The 27,824-nt window shown below is 32.8% G+C and overlaps 2 protein-coding genes across 8 annotated transcripts in view; both read right to left on the reverse strand.

The window, feature by feature from the left end:
• Positions 1 to 720: 720 nt before the first annotated feature.
• Positions 721 to 14,476, reverse strand: LOC117104252 (KIF-binding protein-like). The gene is made up of 15 exons (XM_033244965.1): positions 14,081 to 14,476; positions 12,094 to 12,234; positions 11,552 to 11,616; positions 10,819 to 10,942; positions 10,291 to 10,432; positions 9,898 to 10,066; positions 9,266 to 9,416; positions 8,089 to 8,187; positions 6,665 to 6,837; positions 5,804 to 5,884; positions 5,608 to 5,645; positions 4,722 to 4,815; positions 4,119 to 4,172; positions 3,732 to 3,798; positions 721 to 2,882 (listed from the first exon to the last, which is right to left on the reverse strand). Exons 1-15 carry the CDS (start codon positions 14,153 to 14,155, stop codon positions 2,805 to 2,807), a joined length of 1,551 nt encoding a protein of 516 aa, XP_033100856.1. The 5' UTR covers positions 14,156 to 14,476; the 3' UTR covers positions 721 to 2,804.
• Positions 14,477 to 15,138: 662 nt separating this feature from the next.
• The window catches only part of LOC117104253 (unconventional myosin-Va-like), an 84,351-nt gene continuing 71,665 nt past the window's right edge, over positions 15,139 to 27,824 (reverse strand). For all 7 annotated transcript variants that reach the window (XM_033244969.1, XM_033244974.1, XM_033244971.1 and 4 more), the window contains 11 exons: positions 26,846 to 26,966; positions 26,338 to 26,415; positions 23,356 to 23,455; positions 22,954 to 23,121; positions 22,207 to 22,358; positions 21,380 to 21,469; positions 20,283 to 20,433; positions 19,713 to 19,849; positions 18,970 to 19,041; positions 18,583 to 18,843; positions 15,139 to 18,076 (listed from right to left, as the gene is read on the reverse strand). In XM_033244969.1, coding sequence (XP_033100860.1) covers positions 17,837 to 18,076; positions 18,583 to 18,843; positions 18,970 to 19,041; positions 19,713 to 19,849; positions 20,283 to 20,433; positions 21,380 to 21,469; positions 22,207 to 22,358; positions 22,954 to 23,121; positions 23,356 to 23,455; positions 26,338 to 26,415; positions 26,846 to 26,966 — 1,570 coding nt within the window. In that variant the 3' untranslated portion in view covers positions 15,139 to 17,836. The remainder of the gene's footprint in view (positions 18,077 to 18,582; positions 18,844 to 18,969; positions 19,042 to 19,712; positions 19,850 to 20,282; positions 20,434 to 21,379; positions 21,470 to 22,206; positions 22,359 to 22,953; positions 23,122 to 23,355; positions 23,456 to 26,337; positions 26,416 to 26,845; positions 26,967 to 27,824) is intronic.

Here is a 27,824-nt window from a genome sequence, read left to right on the forward strand (position 1 = left end):
AATGGCAATGTTAACAGTGGCATATCTAGGAATTTGAAATAGAGGGGTCTAGGGATGGAATTTCACAGATGGAGGGTCTAGATCACTTCAACCCTGAGTTAAGGACATTTATGATTATAGCACTGATAGCCAGAGATGGCACTCTCAATCCTAAATTTGATTATAATTATTCTTTTTTAATTTTGAAAAATTAGGGGTGAGGGGGCAGCTTGGCCCCACCCCACCTCTTGAATCCGCTACTGGTCTAATTATATATGAAAACAGTGTCCCCGACGAGGATTGACTATTTCTCCGATGGGGGCCCTGTTTTCCCGGACCTCCGCTGGCACTGCCACTTAACCATACAGAGTGAGGGAATGGGCCACAGTTCTAACAGTCAGGATAAATGGCTTAGTAAGGATAAACCGTCCAAAACTTTGTTGGACAGTTGCTTAACACCAGAACTGATCTGACTTATTTGTTTCATTTACTCCTTTGATTGTTGAACTTGAAAATAAATTATTATAATTCTGAATACAGGTATTCCTCCAAATAAAGACAAATTTTGGGACCGGACTTCCCACATTAGCAGCTTTGGTCTCTAATGAGAATAATAAAGATAAAAGGACACTTGTCCTTTAATTGGTGGTGGTCAATAATTAGAGAGGGGTCTTTAACTGGAGGCAAACCTGTATATATTACTAAGTTCTAATGAAGGCACAAAATACAATTTACAATAAATTAGGTAGGTATCTTAATACAATAAATTAGTTTTATTGATGTTTGTTTTAGTAAAAGCTCAAATGTCCTTTAAAATGAATTTAAAAAATAAGCTTTGAGAGTACATGATGTTTAAAACACTTTAAGGTTCATTATACTATTTTGTTGAACACTTGATGGTAATGTCATTGCCCTTTAAGGGAGAAACTGGGCCCTGGGATGTTCACTATATTTAAATTTTGAGAACAGGATGAGCTATCTATGTTTTAGTTAGCTTAACAATATAATAATAATAATATAATTATGTTAAAAATTATATAGCGCTTAATGCCAATGAGACCTCTAAGTGCTTCACATTATTACCCAGGGGCGGATTTAGGGATTTTGAGGTAAAAAAAAGAAAAAAAAAAAGACAGAAAGAAAGAAAAAGAAAAAACGATAGCCCAGAACGCCTCAAATGCTATTTTCGGGCGCCTAAAACACAGAAATTTCAGACCTCCTATTTCAGTGTTGTCTTGATCGGCCCAAATTTCGGCCTTCCCCCCTTTTGGACATCTCTGGATCCACCCCTGTTACCCACGGTCACTGGATCAAGCACATTGAACAAATACTGAGAAGATAACTGGGGAGAATTCAATTGTTGCAGCTGTGATCAGCGCATTTTGATTTTTTTAACCTACCAGGTACCCACTTGTACTTGGAGAGAAACAACTGTCGGTAAAGTGGCTTGCCTCAGGATGCAAGCAAACTGCAGTAAAGGGATTGAACCTCTGACCTCTAGGTTGAGAAGCAGAACCGCAACCGCTGCGTCAAACCACTCCTATGACAAGGAAAAAACGGCCGATAAAAATTTAGTACAGCCGTTAGTCTTTACTTGACTGATCCTGATTAAACTAATTTACTCGTAACAATAAGTACATGTACAAGCAAGATGATGGTAATTAATAAAAAGGTAAAGCATATTCTGTGATTAATTGTTCATCACATTACGCTATAGTATTGGTATTACTATTATCAGGATTAATATTGTCTGGATGACTGAGATGACCAAGAAAAATCCTGTTAAACTCACAAGGTTTTTACACAAGTTGCTTGTAAGACAATTGGTATGGATGCTAAGGATATCTGTCACTTGTGTAAAATGTCGCTTGTGTAAGTCTGCCATGACAAACATTATAGGAATAATTAATGATACAACACATCCTCTAAACAGCAGTTTAACCTACAACAGATCAGGCAGAATTATTCATATAAGAATAAAGACAGACAGCCATAGAAACTCATTTCTGCCTAGTGCTATTTGGTTATATAACACAGAATTTGTCTGTCTGTGGGAAAATGTAACCAACTTTTTGTTTGAAATTTATTTCTGAATATGGTTTGATATTTTAGTATATTACCCAGAAAATAATTTTATGTACTTGATATTTGACAAAAAAGATGAATTTGATTCTAATAGAACTATATTCAATCAGTTATACATCTCAACTTAGATTGTGCCAATAAGTGCCCAATATGAATATAATGATCATCGATTATACCACTGGTGATTCATCGGTGACACTTTACCTCCTTGGATAACATAACTACATATTCATAAACTTATAACTGACAGTGTAGAAGTGAACTTTTGGAAGGTCAATCTATCAATTGAAGATTGATTGCTACAACATAGTCGAAGAAACAAGGTATTCAATTCTTCTCTAAAATCCAATTAGATACACCAAAAACATGTGGTGACTTCATCAAACACACCTCTAATAGTGTACATGTTATACAGGAAGATATGTAACATCAGGGACACTTTTTTCTACAGGTTTTAACTCTAGTTACCACCGATTTGAGTAACCTGGAATCAGTCACTTGTATACAGCAACCTAATAGGATAGAAATGAATAAAGTGCATGCCCACCAAGAGCCTTGGTATTGTCATTTTAAGTGTGCCAGCTACAATCGCACATCAATTTATCATATAGCAATAGGCGCAGGTTCATGTCAATGAATGTCATGTGACCACAGTCACAACATCCATTTGATGTCAACCTTCAGTTTAACGTCTATAGCAGCAGATTATTTTACTATCTTTCAACTGTTCGGCGCAAGTCTCAATCAAGGTTTGTGCGAAGTTGGTCAATACGTGCTGGAAGTAGAAGAACCATCTCTTCACATATCTCCAACTCGGCCTGCAATTGAACATTACATAAACAAATTAAAAGGTTGCTGCCATCAAGGATTGGAATAAGAAATGTATTTTTAGTGGAGATTGGAGACTCCTGGCTTCCAATTCCAGGGTCCTGGGGTTAATTTTTGTGACAGCACAAGCTTTTCTCTCACAAATAAAACACATCTTTACTCCCTAAGCCTTCTAAGTTGATAAAGCGCAATCACATTATTTTATTTATTTAAGAGGACTCCCTGAACATCAGCCAACCTTCTAGGATATGCTTAAAGGTTCACCCTCTAAAAATATATGGTTAAAAAAGAAAGAGAAAAAGGCAAGGCAACTACTACTCAATTTCCACAAATATAAAACTACAAGATTGGGATTGTTCTGATAACTAAACACGTGCAAATAATAAAGCAACAAAACTGTAAGATTGTCACTGTCCAGATGCTACAGTATATTTTCGCGTATAAGGCAATCTGTATATAAGATGGCTACCGAGTTTGTGAAGATTTTTGGACGATTTTTGTATGTCGGGCGTATAAGATGACCACCTGTTAAACCGTTGGAATTCCTACTTTTTGCTGCTTTTTATGGTCTTGTCTTAATACCGCATCAAAAACGGAGTCAAAGGTAGGGCTAATCTTCCAAATAATACCACTTTATGGGCTTTTAAATGTTCAATACAAAAATATTTAAAAATTGCTTTCATTCACACTAACTGTTGTAAATTAATTTCAGTAGTAAATTCGCGTTTTGCATGTGTTGCGCGCATAAAACGAATCTCAGGTTTTCAATCGTAATTTTCTATTTTAAGCATTGTCTTATACATGAGAATATACGGTAAATATGTATTTGCTGTTGTTACCTCAACTAGCTTCACCACTCCAGGATGGCTTTTACAGTAGTCAACCACAGCTTTGTACTGGTTCAAACTATAGAAAAATCATACAAAGAAATTGATATTAAAATATGAAAGAGGTCGCATTGTTTACGGCCTTATTTTTTAGTGTCAATTTTGTTACTTTACTGTTGTTAGGTCCCAACAAAACTCTCTATGATAATGCATAACACTCTTTTTTTAAATTAAATTGTAAATATGTAATTGTAATTTTTTTAGATAATGTTTGAATTTTTGTGTGTCAAGGCTGTTTGTATTTATTGTTTCATTGCTACTGACTGTATTTTTTATGTTTTTATACCTGAATAAATAAATAAATAAATAATGATTAATTAATTAGTATCAATATCTTACCTGCTGTTCATATTCTCTATCTTTTTTCTGGATTCAGATATAAGTTTAGAATATCTGTAACAAAAGATTGGTACTGTATATTAACATTAAAGTTAAAAATTATTGGATATTTTGGTTGGCTCATACTACTTATTAAATTTATGTTAAAATTGAATGCTGTGAAGTTGAAAATTATTAGGGATACTTAAGTTAATTACATAATTTTACTCCATCAGTAACATCATAATCATCTATGCATGAAAATGAATAATCAGTCATTTTAATAAGTTATTGTTTTTGATAAGTTACTGTAATATAAGTATTATATTATTTTTTTAAAGCAAAAATTTAGGAAAAATTACATTTAAAGAAATATGGCACTTGCATTTAATTAAAGAAAATGTCAATCTTTAGTTTCCACTACATTATTTTATTTAATTTATAATTATAATTTTTATATCAACCGATTTGTCCTGTATTAGTTTAAGTTGTATTGTATTTTAATAATACAATAAAAGGAATAATTGCACAGAGAAATGATTTACATACCCTAGGTGTAAGATTCAAACAGCTATACAATAAAATTTAACAAAATAACAAGAACTATGCTAGTATGGTACTTACAGTCTTCCCATACAAAAGTGTGCAACCATAGCTGGTCTAACTACATCTTCCTCTAAGGCATTGGGCATGGTTCCATCTGGCTTGCGTAATGAATCTATGTAATTTAACAACTGAAGTCAGTATTCAATTGAAGCACAGAATAGTTAATATTATACTGGGTAACATGTTCACATTATACTGGTTAATCTGTTCACATTATACTGGGTAACCTGTTCACATTATACTGGTTAACTTACTCACATTATACTGGTTAAACTCTTCACATTATACTGGTTAACCTGTTCACATAATACTGGGTAACCTGTTCACATTATACTGGTTAACCTGTTCACATAATACGGGTTAATCTGTTCACATTATACTGTGTAAACTGTTCACATTATACTGGTTAACCTGTTCACATTTTACTGGTTAATCTGTTCACACTATACTGGGTAACCTGTTCACATTATACTGGGTAACTTGTTCACATTATACTGGTTAATCTGTTCACACTATACTTGGTAACCTTTTCACATTATACTGGATAACCTGTTCACATTATACTGGATAACCTGTTCACATTATACTGGTTAACCTGTTCACATTATACTAGTTAACCTGTTCACACTATACGGGTTAAACTGTTCACATTATACTGGTTAACCTGTTTACATATTTTTACTGGTTAATCTATTCACATTATACTGGGTAACCTGTTCACATTATACTGGATAACCTGTTCACATTATACTGGGCTATGGTTTATAAACTCTAATATTAAGGCTTAAGAGTATGGGTGTTTGTTTTTAGTCACAAGAAAAAATCATGCTGCCACGGGAATTGAAACAATATAACAAAACTGTAACTTATATAGTAACTTTTATCATAGAAGGAATGAACTTGCCTATAAATGCTTGATATTGTCCAATGGAATGCATTATGCTGAAAAAAAAATATCAAAATTAAACAAAATATAATATAAATAATGTAAAAGTATATAAATAAGTATATAAATGTATATATTTGATTTAAGTATGAATTAAGAATTCTACAACCAGTATATAAATGCTTGATAAATATTTAATTTAAAATGTCCTCACAGAAGGTTAATCTTTTTAACTGCATGCTGAGTTGTTGGTTGTGACTGCTCTGCTATGCATATTTTTAGGTCCACCATTCCACTGAAAAAAAAAAAAAAATGTTTGTTAATTTCCATAGTAAATATTTTGTTCTGAATTGTATTGTGTACGCGAGTACATTATCAATTATGATACAATTGATCAGTGGTAAACATGTGAAATAGTCTGAAATGTATTTATTATTATTATACGTTATTATGAAATATAACAGATTATTAATACTAAACTGTTTTCTAAGAAGCCACATTCTCCCTTTTTCTGTTTATGCATAGCACTTAGAAGTTCTGGCATCATTTGCTATATAAATTTAACATTATTACCCCCGAAGGAGAGGGAGAAGGGTATTGCAATAGCAACTGTCTGTGTGAGTGTTTCCTCCTAGGCGCATAACTTCAAAACCACTGGACTGATTTACTTCAAATTTTCACACTCTGACAATATTACATGTACCTTGATCTCAAATTTGGTGGTGAGCGGAAGTACGATGCAGATTTTAGAATGTTATTTATACAGTGCGGGCCGCAAGTGACAGAGCCAAATCGAGTGTATGATTTGGCCTCGTTTGGCTAGGCCGAGCCGACATTGGCCAGAGTAGAGGATGTATCAAATTCTGGCGGGCGGATTGGAAGCGGTACAGCCTGCGTGCGAACTCGCACGACGGGCCTCGTTTGGTTAGCCGACTGAAGCGGATTGACCACAGGCCATTTCTTTCTTGTACATAGATATACTGCAACAGGGCGAGGGTTTATAATCTCAGATTATCATATTATTTATTCATTTGGCATCACATTATTACTAATTCATACTAATAGTACATCCTACCTATACGTCTCTGCACATTCAAAGATGAGTTGCCTGCTCAATAGCAAGAAGTGCTGTGGATTTAGTTGCTTGATAACACTCTGTAGCATATCCACTCGACGTTTAAACATCTTGCATTTGCGCTCGCTATCAGTCTCAAAAAACGCTAACAATTTGAATAACATACTGTGATCCTAAACAAAAAAGATGTAATAAAATTGAAGAGCTGACAAAATGTATAAATTTATTACTTTTCCCCTTCATTATTTAGTACTTCTTTATAATACACACAAAAAAGACATAAAAACATTAACAGCAGTGTGAAATTATGAAATCACTGCGGTCCGACTGGATTACAGATAAGTGAAAATAATTAATATCAACCAGCTTTCTGATGCCAGTATGATATGATAAGAATTCAGCAAAAAATTACTAAAATAATACAACAAAAATGTTGTTTTACTAATTTAATTGGAAGGTAAACCACCAGGCTTCATTTCTGACATGGTCACATGTTATGTTTAAAATAAAATTATTCTGAACCACCAAACAACTGAACTTTAATATGTATTAATTTATACATGCGAAAGGTGTTGGAGCATTGTGGCCTGGAGGTTCAAATTTTTCTAAAGCTTTTCCAGATTAAATTTTTATATGACAAAAAACTGTTGTATGCTCATATATAGTCATGATGTACCTAATATGATTTGATGTCAATATGACCATATTTAGGCATGTCACATGGTTTTTTTTCAAATAAAATTTGATAGTCTGGACAGCACTTTAGTGCATTTTGTCTGTGTCCTTGTCCTTCTCCAACTAAAAGTATAAATGGGTACCTGGTACAATGCTGCGGCATTGGATGCATCAGTTTGTGTGAAACTAACTATGTTGCATATAGATGGAGAGAAGGCTGCCTTTCATCCAGTTATAGATCCAAATTATAGATCCAATGAACAGGGTTAATAATATCTTGTGCTACTGACTTGGAATTTGTGCCATATATACATTCTGTATAATCATTATTGAAAATCTTATCAATGCTCTGATACCATGGACTAGAAGCATTCAAATACAGTAGCTTTAGAAGCATGTGCTGCAGCGTGTAAGATGTTGAGTTTTCAATTGAAGGTCTTGCTTGTGTACTTGGGCAAGACACTTTTTCTGCATTTGCCTCTCCTCACTCAGGAGTATAAATGGGTACCTGGTAGGAGGTGAATGATTCGGAATGAAATTAGTAGTGCTGATTACACGCATAACTAGGAATACTCCCCAGGGAGCGGGGAGGTTGCACGTTGTGTATGATTGAGTGTCTATCCAATCACCAGAGGGAAAAAAAAAAAGAGCCTCGAGAAGTTTCTGGATATGTTCCATATATAAATTCAATTAAATAAATAAAAAATAGCTTCAATGATTCTTATCAAAAGCCTCATCTATCCAATTACCTTAATGATTTCTATATATTCTGATACAAATCCATCGATTTGGTAGAATTTCTTTGATTCAGCTATCCACCTTTGAGCTGCTAGAAACACATCCCTGGCCTGTAATAAATAACAACTGATGCAATACAAATACAGCTTAAAGAAACGTCATCTGAAAAAGCCATGATGGTAGTGAAATTCTATGGAATATGGTATTAATCTAAAATTACACTAATATGGTTATTTGTAAAACCACTTAAAAATGAAAATGGTACAAATCACTCACATACTATATCATTTAAGGTGTGAGCATAAATGATACCGAAAACTATCTGTATGAAAGTAATATTTAGTATTATAAGTAAAATAACCCAAGATACTAGAAATACAAGATAGAGCACTAGCATAGCAAAAGTGTGGCGGATATACATCACATCTTTTATGCAAATCCAGTCGTAAGCGGCGCCCTTCAGTTTTCAATATAGCAATTTACACACGTTTATCCAGTTCACATCCAGATGTACAGGGCGCCCTTCTGTTGCTAAGTAAATTCAGACGTACACGGCGCCCTTCGCTTTCCGCTAATATCCGCTAATGATGGAAACTTTATCACTAATCACAGTCCGGTCGATTCTACACTTTTGTGTCTGTTATTTCATTCTTTTGATTTATTTTTGCCTACTTGTTTGTATCTTATAGGTGGCAACAATGTCTACCTCCATTGTTTGTATTCCCACCATGCATTTCGGTGGAACACTTTTTTTCTGTGGAGAACTCTATCTTGTATTTCTAGTATCTTTGAAATAACCCAATTGGTCCTATTTAGGCCTTTTAACTTTTATCTGTCTTTTAAATTTTTTACATGTTTTATTGTATGTATGTATGCTTTATTGAGGGCCCTTAATGATCAGTTCCTTCTGGAACCGGATAGGTCACCCTCTTTAAAAATGGTAATAAATAAATAAAATAAAGTAACTCTAAATACAGAATACTCAGTTGGTTCCCAAATACTTGCAAAAAAAAACTTGCAAGTGACCCCACCCACAACTTCTAGATAACTAGCCTGGCATAATGCATAAATACATCAAATAGGGCAAAACATTACTCTTATGACATTTTCCTGAAGCAAACTCAAAATATAATCTGAAATATTTTTAAAAGTAAAAACATGTTGGTAGGTTAAATATTTAATGCTTACCTCCTCAAATACAGTTACATATTTATCAGTGACTTGCATTTCTAGGGATGTCAACTCTAAACTTTCAAATCTTGGTTGATGTTTATCGTTTTCATCAGTGTCTTTGTCTTCTTCCTTATCATGTCCACTAGTGTCTGCTGACAATTTCTCCCTTTTTAAGCAAACCGAAAATTACATGTTAATATATCTGCATATTTCTTTTAGTATCTATCATTCTATTAAACTTTATATGACAAAGTTCTATCTTAGCAATTAATGGCTTCGTTCATACACACCAGCCTACCAACCAACGGTTAGCAGGATCCAGATAAATAATATACGCGCTCACCCTTGAGTTCATAAACGAAAATCCCTGATACAGATATCAAGAAGATGACGGTAGGATCACTAGTCAATAGGAAACTGGAAATGCGTACCTGTGATTGGTTAATGATAGAAACACGCTCCAGTTGCTAACCGATAGCGCTCCATAGCCGTTAGCATATCAAGATCCTGGTAACAGTTAGCACTATCTGATCGCACAGGTGCTAGTGGATAGCGCTAACAGTTAGCTCCCAATCTGGATAACAGGGCTCTAGTGTGAACCTAACCAATAACATTAACCATTATCATTATGGGAAATTGAAACATACTTAGAGTATACTATAGAGTCTTCAAGTAGTGATATACAGTACTTAGTCCAACATCTAGCAAGGTCAGCCTCACGATTTGCAATATCCTCCAATCTCCTCTCCTCTTCACCTTCATCTGCTTTCCTTTCGCCTTTATCCTTATGTAAAGAAAATATAAAAGAGGCACTTGCTGGAAAAGAAAAACGAATGGGAGAAAAATGCGTTTAATAGTATAAATGGGGTGTTTATTCAAATAAATATGGTATATAAAGAGTAAAGGTGTTCCTACATACTGTTGTTGTTTTGAGCCTTTCAACTCTAGAAGGAAACACAAAGAGTATTGCCAAAATATGACGTCTTCCAATGGACAATTGAAAAAAGCGGGACGCAAAGAAAGTAAACAAATATACTTACCAAGACAATGCCTTGCTTGAGTGTATCTACTCTCCGTAATGTAATATTGTGATAGCGTTGCACAGTTCAAAGCCCATTCCAAAGGTTCATACTGATCGTACTGAAGTTGTCTTTGCAGAGTAGTTTGGCAGTAACTTGCAGACTTAAAAATAAAATATTACCAAAGAGTATATAACCGCAAAAGTTACGACTCTCGTGGTTACACTGGAACGTAATCCTATTTCAAAATGTACTACCACGAATGGGCATGTCCTTTAAAAGAGTTTCGAGTGAACACTTTTCAAATTCTGATAGGGTGCCCCCTAGTAGTACTTTTTTAAAATGTTTCAATGTGTGCATACGAAATGAGGACAGTCAGACCTCTTACAACTCTTTACTCTTTGATATTACTATTACTTAAAAATCATCTTAAACTTAAATAAAAAAATAATAGACAATAAATAATTTAATAAAAAATATAATATATTAAATGATGATGATAATGATGTAAAAAATATAAATAATTAATAACGATAATGATGATGGTACCTTGTGATTTTCTTTAAGACCACCATACACTTGAGCTAAATAGTACAACGTATGAGTGTAGAGTTTCTCGAATTCCTGCCATCGTTCGTGATCATCCTTTTCTTCACAGTCTTTCTCCAACAGCCTACAAAAATCAGATCAATATAAAACAAATATTCTATATTTTTTATATTCCAAACAATCTAATTATAAAATTACATTTTTTGATATTTAAAGAATATACAGCCTGCATTGAGTTAACAAAATTAAAGTATAAAATTTAATTTTTAATTTGCATAGTTTGTTTATTTAACCAAGTTTAATGGCATCCAATTAATAATTAGAACAACAAAATTTTTTCCTAACCAATCCCTATTTATCTCTACGGCACAAAGTGTGCATAATAACCGCTTTTTGGAAGTAGGTTAAGGAAAGACATTTACTGGTACTGTCCTCAAATATCCATAATGCAACAAGGTGCATACCCACTGGTTATTTTGACAGGTTGAAACATCCAAAGAATTATTTAGTTTCTCTAGTTAGGTAATTAATTATTTACTTGCATTTCCTGTCACAAACCTGTTTCTCACACTGATAAATAGCTCTTCTAAACTAATTCCTTCATGCACTAATCTACATTTTTGTTACACTTGTACCCTTGTATAAATACTCTTGTCAATTTTTTTTTGTACTTAGTGCACGTCCTAATGGTTTGTGAAGGAAAGAAGTTTCAATTTTCCTTAAGTCTACTTACTCATGGATGTAGACTGGGGCTCTATCAACTTCATGTTTGTATTTATTATACAATTCCTGAGCTTCCTGAAAGAATCCATCAAGTTTGATTTTTAAATAAAAATAAACATCATTTATCATTAAGCTACAGCTGTCATGATTAGGTAGCGAAATGCTTTTTCAGTTCATATTTATTTCGTTCTTATTAAACTCAACAAGTTATTTCTCAGTTCAAGGGTGAAAACTGATGCTTTAGATGGCTTAATTAAGTCTTAATATGAGGCTTAAGGAGTGGATTTTTTTAATAACTTTACCAAGATATTTGAATTTTAGTAAAATTTAAGCTAGGACTCAGTGATGCAAAGGCAAACATCTGCTAACACAATATAAATAATGTAACCAAAATTGCATAAAATGGAGATTAGTGATGGCCTTATACTTTGGATTGTAGTAGTAAGGCATAAGTAAGAATGTATTATATTGCAAATGCTGATATCAAGAATTAATCAATGATGAAAAACTAAAGTGGAACATCTACTGACTCCCAAAAGGCATTATTATGACTTCCAGACATTGCCTACCTTCACATCCTTCAGAATCCACTTCTTCTGAGTATTTATTCAAATTCTTCTTAAGATCAACAAGAATCTCTCGAGCCTTGTACTTGGATTTGAAAGGCTCAGTCTCGGCATCATGTTGTGATAACTGCAAGAGAAAAAAAAATATCCAAAATCCTTATCAAAATAAATCAAACACTCCATTTCCTTTACTGTATTGATGTTTAGTATTTTATTCTAATTATTTAATGTCCTGTTTTGGGATCAATTAAAACAAACATTGCTTTTATGTTTGATTCCAAATTAATGGAGTGGAGTTGAGTAGTGGTGGTTAAGATGCTTGCCTTCCATTCCCAGGGTCTTTGGTTCGATTCCTGTGAGGGTATAGCAGGATTTTTTTCTCACAACCAAAACAACTCTACTTCCTAAGCTTTATAATGAGACTTCTATGCATCTTGTGTTTGTCTTGTGAAGGGATATGCCACTTTGAATAGTGATAAATTTCCCTCCTTGGAATATCCTTGGCCTTCGGCCTAAAATAATTAATTACAAAAATAAAAAAATGGAAAAATTATCATTTTCTAAATAATATCTTTACTTTAGAATGTGTGTGACGTCATCCTTCAAGACTGGCATTGCTCATCACTCATGACGATGAGCTATTACTGGAAAATTAGAACATTAAAAAGTACATTACTGTATTTATAGTACTGTCATCGATAAATAGGCATATGGTTCCACTCAGTAAGAGTCATGTCATTTATATATATAACACATCAAACAAGGAACTGAATCCTGCACCAAACTCTTGGCATAGGCCTCTAGTCCTTGCTTAAATTCTTCACTTCGCCAAGAACCTAAGCAAGGCCTAGGCCTTGCCTAGATTCTTTGTTTGGCAGCCGCCCTGCTGTAGTGATGAATCGATCTGGGTGACATCAGTCATAATCCATGGTCATACATCTTTAGTTCTCAACCCACAAAATCTCATCCCAAGTTTAGTCCAAGAAGCCTAGGTTATAATACTGAATATACTCAAAATTACCACGTTTTACAATCTTGACCAAAAAACGCTTTTGAAATTGAATACACATTTAATACATTTACCCAACTTTACATGGACTTCGTCACTATTATTCCCCATTCGTAAACATCGTTCGACCAGAATCTATCGATCAAGGGAATGTTTCCCCAATCACTTTAAAGACCCATTTAAAACAGTACTACAGTAGATAAAGTGCTAGACCTGCATGAATCCTCTTATTACAGTTTACAGTATATTCAGTTTTTTAGTGCAAGTTTTGTCACGTCAATAGATTAGACCAAAGACTGAGTAGTAACTAGTATGTCAACTCTCGTATAAAGCGAAGAGGCTTACTTAGCAAGGCCTGGGCCAAAAGTTTTGTCCTGAGGATTCAGACATTGCTTGATATGGCTATAGATAAATGACATGACTCTTTTTACTGAATAGCCTATTTATCGATGACAGTATTAATTATAAGAAAAATACTAGCTAATCATGTGCTTATCCAGTACTGTACATTATTGTTCGCTAGTCAAATCACACCGCTCACACTGTGGGCGATCTGCAATGACAATGCCGGTCTTGAAAGATGAGGTCACACACATTTTGGCACTTCACTGGGTCAGGGTGACGTAATGCCATTTACCGTACCTTCAGAAAGTGGTAGTAGATATATGCGTGGCGTATCTCTAGCCACAGCGTAGTTTTTAACTACATGGCTCATGAGCGTAATTTATTTGCTTAAAAAAATACCACCAAAATAAGGTAGGCCTATCTTATCCAGATAGGCCGCCCAGGCCGTAACCTAGGCCTATTTCTAGGGTGAACAAGAGGCCTAGAGGCCAGCCCTCTCTACTCTAGGCTAGGCCTGTCACAGACAGGCCTTGTCCGCCTAGCCTAGAATAGGCCCAGGCTAGTCCAGTCCTAGCCTGGCCTCTGGTCTACCTAGGCTTAGGCCTCGTCAATGACAAACCTCCTCAGCCAAATGCCTTGCTTCCTTATACTGTTTGCATCCCGTCGTCTTGAGATAGTGGGTAAATGCTGACATTTCCTTAATGATAAATGTAGCTAAACGCAAGGTACAAACAATTATTTTAAATCTTTGTTGACTATCATGTACGTGCGCAAACGGCCAAAACAATAATTATGCAATCAAGGGCGCCACCATTCTGCTCAATAAGTTTTTTACAGTTTTTGACCACCTTTCACTTTTTTGGTTCGAATTATTATTGATTTATAATTTGTAGAAAATGGATCATTACAAGAACATGCTTAGAAGAAACCCGAAAACAATGAATCGGAGAACAAGAAAAAAAATAAGAAGAATCTAAAAGGTAAGTGAAAACACAAAATGACTGAATCATTTCCAGGACGTTATTGCTATTAATTATTAAAAAGAAAAAAAAAAAAAAAAAAAAAAAAAATTCAAGGTGGGATTCAAGATTGGAAGGCATTTTAAGTTTTAATTATATAAGTTATCAAAGATATTAAAAGCAATCCGAGTTGGAAGCAGTGCGAAATGTTGTACATGTGAAATAACTACACAGTTAAAATTACATAACCATATATTTTCTTTTTTTCAAAGTTAAGCATTATTTACATATTTTTAGTGTAAATTTTAATAAGTAGTTGATATATTTCAAGTCTATTTTGTACTGTAAGAGTGGATTTGCATGTAGGCTCCAAGTAAAATAAAATGTAAAAACAATGAAAAAACGATGTACAATCATTGAAGATTGACTTGTGGAACACAAATTTATTAAAATATAGCAAAAACAATTTAGGCCAGGTCCATATCATTGTTTTGGCTGCTGGTGCCACAACACTATTGTCATTATCATTGACATAATCATTATCATCATGATAATCAAAATCATCATTATACTGTATTCATACTCATAACCATCATCATCCTCACATAATCATAATCAAATTAAATCAACCAAGATTATCAAAATTTGAAATTATATTTTTTTTTATACTCACTGATGTATATACAGTACAAACAATAACACACAATAAACAGTAGAATAGTCCTATCCATTTACTGAATTTATTTAACCTTCTTTGTGTACATTAGTAAACATATATTTTTTATCCTTGCATAATAAATACCATGATGATGCCGTACGCATCACTAATTGAATACACATACCATATATGGCAAAGCAAATTGACTGGTCATTTTAATTGGAGAAAGCTACATGACATGTTGAATAACTTGCACAAATATATAATATTCAATGTAACACCTGTACTTGTTTGGAAGACTAACATCATTATCACAAAGATGCTTAACAGACGTGCTAACATTTGGAACTGAATAACCTAAGAAAATGTCTTTGATATGAAGAATATTAGATTGGGTTTTGTGTGATAAATATCCCGAGTGTTTAATCTATCACTTGAAATCTAATCTAATTAAAAGTGCGTGGAAAAATTTAGGAGGTTTGGAATATCCCCAGTTGTGCAGATACGAGCCGAAGGTATGCCAAATATTCAAGGTGTTTCGAATATCTCAACTATAAGGGAAAATCAGGTAATGAGAACACCCTAGTTTAACAGGAATACTCCTGGTACAAGGGATAAACTCAGGAGTTGGGAGTGTTCGGATCATCTAATAGTAATAATATTGCATGTATGTAAAGTAACTCTGGAGCATGGAATATCGAATTGCGAAAATATTTCAGTTGTGCTAAACAATTCAGATGATACAAAATATGGAATAACAAGATGGGAAACTGCATGAAGCAGTGGATGAGGTGTCAATCATGAAGATAATCATAAAAAATTATGTTAATATATTAGTATGTACTATTTTCAAAGTAGGGATACTAAACCATTTGGTATATCATTTGAAGGCCTTGACAATATAATATGCCCTTACAGTTTATTGCTTTTCTTTTTGAAGGGAGGGGTGGGTATATATCTTGACTGGGCAACTCCATATCATTTAACTACATATGACATACATCCATACAAAATTACATGAGGGCAGTGTTTATTTAAGTTTATACTCTTATTTCACTTAAATATACATATATTTTTCCTGTCATTTAGCATCTTCAGTGGGACTGATAATTTAAGTGACTATTCTAACTTCTGTTTCTACCAGATCATTAGTGAATACATCATAAATACTAATACATATACATATATTATATCACAAAAAAATAGCAATTTGGATAATGCGATTTTAGGGTAGCTTCTGTTTAGCCCAAATATTTCAACAATATCTACACGATTTCGTTAAATTTAAAACAGCCAGAATATGCCACAAACTCTGAGCATGATATGCCAAAGAAAACGACAGTTTTATCAATCTTAGGAAATAAAAGTTATACATTGTTCTTTTAAAACCAATAATGGGAAATTTATCATAGTGCAACTTAAAAAAAAACTTCTATCAGAATGATTAATAATAGTATAACATAACATTTACATAAGCCCATTTTAATATAAAATCTTAAATATGGAATTCACTATCGAGGTAAAACAAAACACAGGAAATATACATAAAGATGATCCAGATGGGTTAAATTATGTATACCTGTATACAGATAACTAATGAGTACCTGTATACAGGGAAATGGACACCTGTATATAGGTATTTCATTAACATCTGTATAAGCCAATTTATAGTTTGAACTGCACATACCCATTTCCAAGGTCAATCAATATAAACCTATGTTGTGTGCAATGTGTGCATGTTCTTTATGGGGACTGACCTTAATATGAGCATGCAAAGTTGAAACATGAATTGGTTTATTGGTAATTCACTAATACCTGTGTAATTGGAAACTCCTGAACATTACTAATGAAAATAAATCATATTATATATGTACATTTTCAAAAATGCATAGAAACCTAAAGTAAAATTTTTGGTCAAACAATACACAAGAATTATCTTTCTATACCTCAACATTAGGAAATTTATTTTATATATTATATATATATCTTATATAAATTATTAATGATAGTGTTACATAACTTAACAAAATGAGGGTTTACACTTCAAGAATTCATTACAGTTCATAACAGGTAATTTTGGATTTTGATAATCTTTCAACTAAATCTAATTGTGTAATATTATTATTCAAATACTATGCATACATTAATATTTCTAGCATATGCAACTGTCAAATTAAAAAACAGAAACAAATTTGGTTGAACATGATTCATTTTTGTCTGATCATTTAATTATCTCTTCAACGAGACCAAAAATTTATTAATGTTAATTTATAGTTGTTAAGCACAAATTTTAATAATACAAATTGATATGACTGAAAAATTATGAAACACTTGAGGTTACGATATGTATAATGTTCAACAAAGGCAATGACATTGCTTAATTGATTATGCACAAATGTGGAACTCATTTGTCAGGAATATCACTCATTTCAACTGGCAAAATTGCGATACTCAGCTGAGAGGGATTTCGCTCAACGGATCTGACAACAATGCAGAGCACAGTTACTGGACCAACCCAAACAAATATCTATCAACATCTTTAACTTCATCAACAACACATTACTACAGAATTATTTAGTTTTTCACGCAACATACATTGCTATATTTAGACCTACTGTATTATTAAACTATGAATATTAACATTGACCATTTTGTTATCATATATCCATCACCATAAATATATTAATATTCAACTATTACTGATAAAATATAATTATTATAACAAAACAGACAATTGGCATCTTATTTGTAATCCACATTATATACACTGAACATAGTTTATATTGAATGTGGCAGGAATTTGAATTTCATTAAGAAGTACAGATGAGGGATTGTATGGAAATGTAACAGGAATTTGGTGTCTGGAATCAATCAACAGTTGAGCTTCACGTTTCATGTCCGAACGGTTCTTTAAGCGGTGCTGAACTTTGCGAATGAAAGACATTTCTGTCCTTGACTCGTACTCATCTGGCGTGTATAGACTCAGGATTTTCACAATCTACCAAATAAAAAAACATCTTAAATTATGTATTCGTAACTGCAGGCATTTAATTACACACGTCCTTTTTATATTTTTATAGATATAATATAACTACATAAAAAAAAACTTAAATCAACTTACAAAAATTAAAAAATGTACATAGTTACAAATTAATCAAATTAGGATTAAAACGAGTTCATGTTCATGAAATTAATTTGTTTCATTACAAAAACATTTAAGAACAATATTTTTTTTTTTCCAGGAAGGGATGGGGAAGATGAGTGTGAGACAGGAATGAATCCTAAATTTCCTAATGGAATGCATTTACACCTGAAAAAGTCAGGTCCAGGCTTTTAAAGATTAAAACCTATGCTGGCAGCAACTAATACACTAGTGGTGCATTTGGAGCTGCTTGTCAATACAGTAGTTCCATCTGGGATGATTTATGCAGATCAATAGCAAAATAGTACACATTCTCTCAGAATCAACTTATTTGGGACGAAACAATTAAAATATAACTATACCTGAGTAGTGGTAAGCATACTACATGTATCGCATATCAGCTTGACGTCGTCATCGGTGCGTTTCTTGACTTGTAACAACTGTGCTATCTGTACAAGTGGTTCCAGTATGTTTTCCATGCCCTGGTCAAACATGTTGTTTGTTCGTAGCCATTCTTCTAACTCACTCAAGTTGTAGCGGATCTGCACACCCTTTGACCAATGACACATCTCTTTCCGTAATAACAGATTGTTAATGGTTGTCGAGGTCACAAGGTAGAAAGTCTACATCACAAAAAAAACAAAAAAAAAACAGGTCAGGCATTATTCCATAATATAATAAAAATATTTTGTCACCATATCATATTAAAGTTTTGAATATCTTATATGAATTAGCGATTATAGCGTTACCTGTTTCATAACTTGCCGGATCAATTGAGGGTCCACACCGTGGGAATTCATTACAGCCAAGTAAATTGACAACTGAAATAAAAACAACATTTTAAATCATACTGTACAGCAATGTTTAGTACTGTTTGTGTAATGTTTGTTTTATAGAGTGCTTGTATCACTAGTTCCACAGTTAAAGTGAGATTTTCTCAAATTGTTCTTGTTTCATCCATTTTCCTATATTTGCCATGATGTTTGAAGATATGTTAGTAATGTGATTTTTAAAAACATGTAATTTCTTAAACTGTAAAAATAAATTCATTAAATCAAACAAAACAAAAATGAATAGATCATTCTTTGTATTTTATCATCGTACAGTGTTTTAATAATATATCTTAATACTTTTGACTGTCTTTTAATTTTTTAATAATATATTTTAATGTTTTAATAATATTTTTTAATGTTTTATTAATATCCCTTAATACGTTTTACTGTATTTTAATGTTTTAATAATATATCGTTTTAATGTTTTTTACTGTTCTGTTTGGAACATTTTGAAGTTTAAAGTCTGTTTTTAACTATGTATGTTTGATCGCTTAGCTTCAAAGCACATTTCTGTTATATTAATTTATAATAGACTGAATAAAATGAATTGAATTGACAGATTAAATGTCAAGTTAAAAAGTTCAGTCAAAACTAAAGCCCTTCATGTATTATTCTGTGTTCAAACTGATCTATTTAATTGAGTGTGGCTTGAATCGCACCTGTTTAATGATGGACTCGATGGAGACGTTCCTCATTTCTTGCTGCGGATTGTTGACACTGCTAGAGCTTCTGCCTCTCATTCCTGTAGGTTTATTGGCAGTCAATCCAGCACTATCACTCTCCAGCATAGCAGGAACTAGAAAAAACAATTAAAATTTGTTTTGAATCAGAGAATGGACCCTTCTGCGAAACCCCATTCCTTGGATAATGTTGCTGAGGTCCTACAAAACAACAATGCAAACATTATGCAAATATGTGTGTTTGTGAAAGGCTCTGATTGGTCAGTTTTTCTGTTTGATTGACATAGCAAAAAGGTACATTCTCCCATGAGCAGCCATAGCAAGAATACACATATGTATGGAACATGTAAGGGGGTGTGTTGTATTTGGCCACGAATTACCCTATCCTAGGCTGCACACTTTCTTGCAGGATCAATAGAGATTATTTCACCAGTGTGCAAATCTACTTTCTATACACTTGTTTTCACAATGGAAAATACACAGAAATGGTTTAACATTTATTAATTAAAAAGTTCCATCAAGATGTAATAAAATTTTGTTTAGCTTTACCTATCATTTGCTGGACCTGGTTCTCAATGATTCTGACTAGCATTTGATAGATATGTACGGCCAAGTCGTTCATTACACGCCGATACTCAGACAGATCAAAGTTACGAAGACAGTGTTCATTCTGGAAATCTGAGTTTTGTGCAGAAAAGTTCTAGGAACAAAAGATAGAAAAATTAAAATTTTAGTACTTATATTCCTAAAAACAGCAGACAACGTAACAATGGAAAGGGATTTGTCGCACTACGGTCACCGATGCAGTGTTTGCCCAGCTTAAGACACAAAAGGCAAAATGTAATTATATGTAATAGAAATTTTGTACTAAAAACATCTAAATTCAAATTCAAATTTATTTCGGGTTAAAATTACAATCAAAATTACAATTAAAAGACAATAAAAACAGAAACAAAAACAAAGAGTGCTGCCAACCCAGGATAACAAAAAGTACACAAAAGTGCCACTATTTGTTTGTTTGTTTGTTTAATTTATTTCTCCACACACATGAACATATTAACATACATAACAAAAGCTTAATAGTAAAACCAACTAAGAATAATAGTACATTACAGAATAAGTGTGTGGAAGGAGGCCAAAATAAGTTTAGAATAAAACTTTAAGCCGTGGCCACCAGTTAAAAATATATAGAAATCCAAAATATAAACACAAAATAAATATATATATATATATATATATATATATATACACATATGCATATACATACATATACATACATACACATACATACACTATCATGGCAGCACTCAACACACAGAAAACAACACAAAAGATATAATAGATATCATTTAGAAAAATGTAATATTAAAAGATTGTAATATAAAATATTATTGCAAGGGATCTCATAATTATCAAGTGACCACAATGCAAAATCAGGATCAAACAGGCACATACGGAACTTATGATTTGGTCATACATGTAAATGTTATAATTTTTCTAACATACACAAATAGCAAAGATTTAATAGAAATTGTGTGGTTATCTTTAAAAAGTAAAAATAACAAATTATTTAAATGAGTATAATTATTTTTTTGAAAACATGTTTGAAATTATGTATGGTTTATAAAACAGACACTGCCTATTACCTCTTCTCCACTGTACTGCTTAAGATTGTGTAGTAGACGACATGTATTGGTCAACCAGAATGACACATACTCGAACTCCTCAAAATGTTTCTATTAAAAACAAGTTTATACATGAATATTATAAGTAAACAGGAAATTTGCTGGTGTGGGAACAAATGTACATAATGATCTACAGGCCAAAAGGGCAGCACACTGAGATGAACTTTTACATACAATTTTAGTTGAAAATGATTTGTTGTAAAGAAAATTTGTAAGTATGCGAACAATGTGTGATGACCATGTGTGCAGCCCAGGTGTGGAAACCAAGTTATAGGGTAACAGGTATGTGGATCAGGTATATGTGAATCTTGTGTAAGAACTAGATGTGTTGGCAAGGTGTGATAACCAGGTATGTGGACCACATGTGGAGAAGGTGTGAGGACATTGTGGACCGGTTGTGAGAACCAAGTTTATGCACCAGGTTTGACAACCGAGTGTGAGGGCCACTTGAGCGAACCAAATGTGTGGACAAGGTATGAGAGGCAGGTACATGGAACTGGGGTGAAAACCTGGTATATGGAACAGGTGTGAGAACAACGTGAGTGGTCCAGATATGTGAACTAAGTGTGTGGACCAGATGTGAGAAACAGGCATGTGGAACAGGTGAGGACACGGGTAAGAACCAGAACCTAGTATGACTCTCGGGTATAACAAACCGAAGGGTCCATCAAGTGTGTACTATGTTTGTCTACCACATAAGACACAATTAATGAGTCTGCATACATATATTATATTCTGCATTATCAGGTGATGAATGAAGTATACAATTTACAGACTACACATCTTACCTTTACTGTTTTCTTGATGCTATTAATGACACCAGTAAGTAAAGTTTTAATCTTTTGATCATTGTTTGTATAATCAGCATGGCGGATGCACATGAAAATGATGTATGCTGGCAGACCAGGCAAATACCCATCATTCATCTTAGGCCTAAAGTCTACAAAGTAAAAATAAAAATTGAATGAAAATGTTAGAGCTCCATTAGTGCATCCTATAAGATAATCTATCGATGCAGAGAAAAGTTAACTGGGACAACATGCTTTCTCCATTGTCAACCTCTTTTAAGTTGACAGTATGCAGGTGCGGATCCAGTAGGGGGCACGGGGAACGGGGAGCACATTCCCCCACCCCCGTTTTGCCACTAAATTTTAAAATTTCAATGCATATCAATGCTATGTATTGAAATAAGTGCTACTTACTTATCTATACTGAAAATGTTGTGCTCCCCATCCCATATTTGAAACATTCTGGATACACCCCTAGATGAGTTGCTCTGGTCAAATAGTTCTGCTTTTTAGACTATCAAATTTAGTAGCTTAAGCATTAATGGTGTACACCAAACAGTTGTTTTCTTGTCTATAAGATATGTATATTACTGTATAATTACAGTTGAACCACTATTATGGTGATAACTTTGGGACCAGAAAAGTGTCTCTTTATTAGGATAAGGGGTATTCCCCTAATAGTGCCCCAAAGGACGGTTCTGCAGTATTTACACACAATAGTATTGAGTACAGTGGTTACGCATTTACCAAGAATAATGCTCTTGATCAACCGAGGCTCATCATCGGGACTGTACTCTATAATTCCCATTAGATCCCGTTCTTTATGCCGTACAGCTGGACCGTGGTTTGGTGTGCCTTCATGATGATTGGGCAGTAATGCCACCGGAGAGTCTGTTGTAGGCGTAATACTAGGAGCTACAAAATAACAATTCAGAATCAAAATTAATTGTCATTTAGGGAGAAGACTGACAAATATGTTGTATTTTTTGGCAGTTTTCTATGTTACACACTGCACGTTATGATTATAAATCTTTTGTATTGTCACGAGATAGTAAACACTGGAACACATCACAGGTTTCTGAATGAACAAATTATGATTATAATCGTATATTTATCATAAAAATTAACCAATACTCTGCAACAACATACCTAGTTCACCGACTGACGTGAGTTTTTTGTGAGCTGCTTTCAACTGTTTCTTCAATTTCTTAACATTCTTTTCAAGATATTCATTTTGTTCCATCAAATCCTTAAATCAATAAGTCATCGAACAATAAATTTATATATCAAATAAAATGTTTGTATATAATGATAATAGATTATAGCATTTAAATGTTAAAAATAGAATTGATTGACTGATTTTACAATCAAAATACTGATTAACATGGATAGAGGTGAAAAAACTAAAAAAAGGTGGGAAAAACTATTTGAATACCTAGATAAATGCTAAATTACAAGAATTACATTCAATATGATACAGAAGCCAGAAGAATTATTGTACATCGAATATTTATATTAATGATCAGATATTTAATCAATAGCATTTAATAAATAATAATGTTAATTTAAAATATTTAAAAAAAAAGAATTTCAAGATATTCATTTTAACAAATTGTCAAAACTTCATTTAACTATTAAAAAAATTATAAAAGATAAACATGTATAGCATTTAGAATGCACAGAGAAAGTGTTCCTTGAGTTTATTGTTAGCAACGTTCAAATAATTAGGAACCGAATTTCAGTCTCGGCACTGCTCCTAACTATCTGTCTTCTAAATCCATTTTACATTTATTGAATTTCTTTTCATTTTATCCAGTTAATAATCAAGCATTAAATAATTTTTTTCCCCCTTAAACTGAAGTTAGAACACTTTCCTTAACAGAGCTGCCCTTTTGAAAAATTATTTTCACAACGATCACAATAACTATCTGTACACAAAGTTTATGACGCTCTCATCTGTTGTGACATTACATTTATGAATTAAACATGTATATTTAGACTGCTGCGACTAACGCTAGTACATACAGGCACGTTAACAAGTAGGCAACATAATGTGAGGATCACACCATAGTTTTAAGTGCACTTTAAATAAACTGAACATTTTTAGTAGTTTTACAATCATATCAAGAACAGCTAAGTTAAACATTACAACTATATTTACACAAAATATTCAACAACTATATTATTAATAATAAATACGATTTATAACAACAGTGTAAAAAAATAATTGTTTAGTAGATTGCAGTAAAGAAATTGCTAGCCAGTCCATATTTTCTTTGTATTAATTTTGATTTTGATATACTTGTCTTTGCTATGGTTGGTTAACAACAATGGTTAAAACAAGCAAAAAAATACTGGAAACAATGATGATGATGATAATGATGATGATGATGATGGTGATACTGGAATGGTTAGAGAAGAATTAACAATTGTGTTTTTTTTAAGTAGAACATTTTGCAATGGTTATAGGGAAACACTAAAGGTAAAATGGTGAAAAAAAAAACATTTAAAAATTGCTCTATAACAGAAATTTTGTATTTTATTTGGGAAATTAACAGATTGATTTAAAGTCATAATCTGTGTAGTAGAAACATCAGATTGCATTTTAAAATCAGGTAAATTATGCTTATGTCAGTTTACATAAAGTAGACTGCCAATCTCCTTCTAATTACTTTTGGATTGAAACTATCAATAGTTGAAGTTACTAAGCATATTGTTGCCTTTTAATTTTGGGTATACAATTCTGATTTCAGAGCACACCATTTTTACTGAATAAATGTTATAACAAAATCTGATTTGTTCATCCAAAATATGAAATTGGTGCCAATTTTCTTTGTAGCGACAAAATGAGGTATATACAACTTTTACTCCACATGTTAAAACAATACAATAATTTATAATACATCATACCAAATTCTCCCTAACACAAAGACGCATGTGCTACAGAGGAAAACAAATCAAATTAAAGATATATTATTATATCATGCAGATTAGGTATATCTACTACACGTCTTATATATATTCTACATGTTTATTTTTGTGAGTAAATTTAGACTACACAGATATTATATGTGACCTACTCTGGCAAAAGCATGTGCCGGATGTCCAATATAAAATTTTTTTTTGATTTCCATGTTAAAAAGTTAAGACATCAGAATTTTTAAACTTGAAAAACAATCTATTTAATTTCAGTGAATATTTTTATTATCTTAATAATTCCTTGTTTGCTTAAATTTTAATTTTAATTTTATGGATTTTATATTTTTAATCTTACATTAACGTTTTAAAAAAAATTGTGAATTTCATAACTTTCCAATTTTTAGCTTTGAAGGTTTAATTTGTTTCTGTGTTGTGCTTTTTCTTGTACTGATTAAAAAAAAAATTTACTCTTCAATTTTGTTTATGAAATTGCCAGTAAAGAACATTTGAATTTGAATCTGGAATGTGCATATAAATGGATATGAGGGCCAACTGAAATTTTGATTTAAAACTGAGGGCCGCAAGCAAACTTACGAAAAATTCAAGGTGCTTGCAAAAACCTTTACACTTTTTATACCTCCTTATGGTCACTATAACTACCAATAAAAATCCTCAAATTGCTATTAATTAATAAATAAAGAAATGGTTAAGTTGTTTCCTACAACACAATAGATTTAGTATTTGAGCATGTCCAATTCTAGTTTCAAGCTATCTTGCCAGAGTTGTCACATAACAATATTTAGTGTTAAATTACAAGAATTAATTACTTGTATGTTAAAGGAGATATCTATAAAATATTAATGTTAAAACGATAAGTTAGATTGGTAAATTGATATTAAAACAATAATAAAGTAATTAAACCAACAATAGATTATAAATTATAAAGTAATGTATCTGTATATTAGATACTGCACTATAATTCTTTATGGCTCAAATGAAAATGTGCTACAGGAGTTGAGGGCTAGAGTTACAAAATTTGCTCATCAGCCAAAAAAACTTTCTTTGTCTAAATCTAATTTTAACTGCAATGACATATTCTTACTCCCTCACAGTTTAGCATGTGTGTCACATACTAAATTAACCCAGAGTAAGAGGGAATATTAATAAACAGATCACTTAGGTCAGTTGAGTTAGTCACCTAATTATACTTACCATGTTTTCTGTCGTCAATCTGGTTATCTCATGTTGTGCAATGGCATTCACACGATCCTCTGGTTTTAATTTCAAATTCTGAAACCAAAAACAAATTCAGCAAAATTCACTTTCAACAGCTATTTATAAAGTACAATTATATGTAACTTACTAAATGAATGCAATATTCATGGCAAGGAAAAGTGTAGAAATTATTGATAATGATAATGATTTCAATATTGGCTTTTTTGAAAATGATATGATACTGGTTTAATTGCAACTGATTTGGTTGCAACCAATTTGGTTGCAACTGATTTGGTTGCAACTGATTTGATAGCAACTGATTGGTTACCCCTGATTTGATTGCAACTGATTTGGTTGCAACTTATTTGGTTGCCACTGATTTAATTGCAACTGATTTGGTTGCAACTGATTTGACTGCAACTGATTTGATTGCAATTGACTTGAATACAGACATTTGATATTGATTTGATTGCAACTGATTTCATTAATATTAATTTGACATTACCTCTCCTATAATCTCTTGTTGTCTATTGTTGTCTTTCATCACTTTTTTCAATTCTTCCTTCAGCTGTTTTACTTCATGTTCATGATTCTTTGTCTGAGCTTGCAATTCTTTTTCTAGTATTCTAAGAAAGAAAAAAAATCATTAGCAACCATAAAGGTATAAACACCAATACCTAGACAAAGCAGACGTTTGTAAGAGTACTACAGTATGTTCCTGATGTCACCATGTGGCACCTCTTTGACACTGCGGAATGCCACACAACGATTGATGCAACTGAGTGCTTCCGAAGATAAGCCATAGTATTCATAGCAATTTTCACTAATGTATCCATATAACCTAATTTTATGACATTGTATCTTATCAAGTGCCTTTAAACTTAAATTTATGTATTCTATTCTTTATCACTATCTTTGTCATTATTAGGTTTTGATACTTCGAAAAACTCTGGAAACTGTGACTTAGCTATTATGTGGAGGCACTCAGCTGTCAGTATAGTATGGGTTGATCACTTGCATTGAACTTGGTTGGAGGAAGCATTGGTAGTTCAATGCACTAATTGAGGGTAGCCTTGGTAGGATGAATTATTGTCAGGACAATTGACTTGGTTGAAAGACACTTTGGTACTTTATCATTGCACAATTTCAGGACTTCTTTGGTAATTTGTAGAATGTCAAGATTACTGGAGAAACCTTGGTAGTTTGTATGAGTAGACTGCTGCACTAGTTGAGGAAAACTTTGGCAGTTTGTAAATGTCAAGATTACTGACTTGGAGGAAACTTTGGAAGTTTGAATTGTTAGACCACTGCCCTATTTCAGGATAACTTTAGTAGTTCGAAAGAATATCAAGATTACTGAATTGGTTACCAAAAACTAGTTTGTATCGGTAGACCACTGCACTATTTGAGGACAACTTTGGTAGTTGGTAGAATGTCAATATAACTAGCTTGGTTGAACGAAGCGGTGGTAATTTGTATCAGAA

The sequence above is a fragment of the Anneissia japonica genome, unplaced genomic scaffold, assembly GCF_011630105.1.
Source record: "Anneissia japonica isolate Jap-2015-1 unplaced genomic scaffold, ASM1163010v1 scaffold5280_len750649_cov202, whole genome shotgun sequence".
Taxonomy (NCBI): Eukaryota; Metazoa; Echinodermata; class Crinoidea; order Comatulida; family Comatulidae; genus Anneissia; species Anneissia japonica.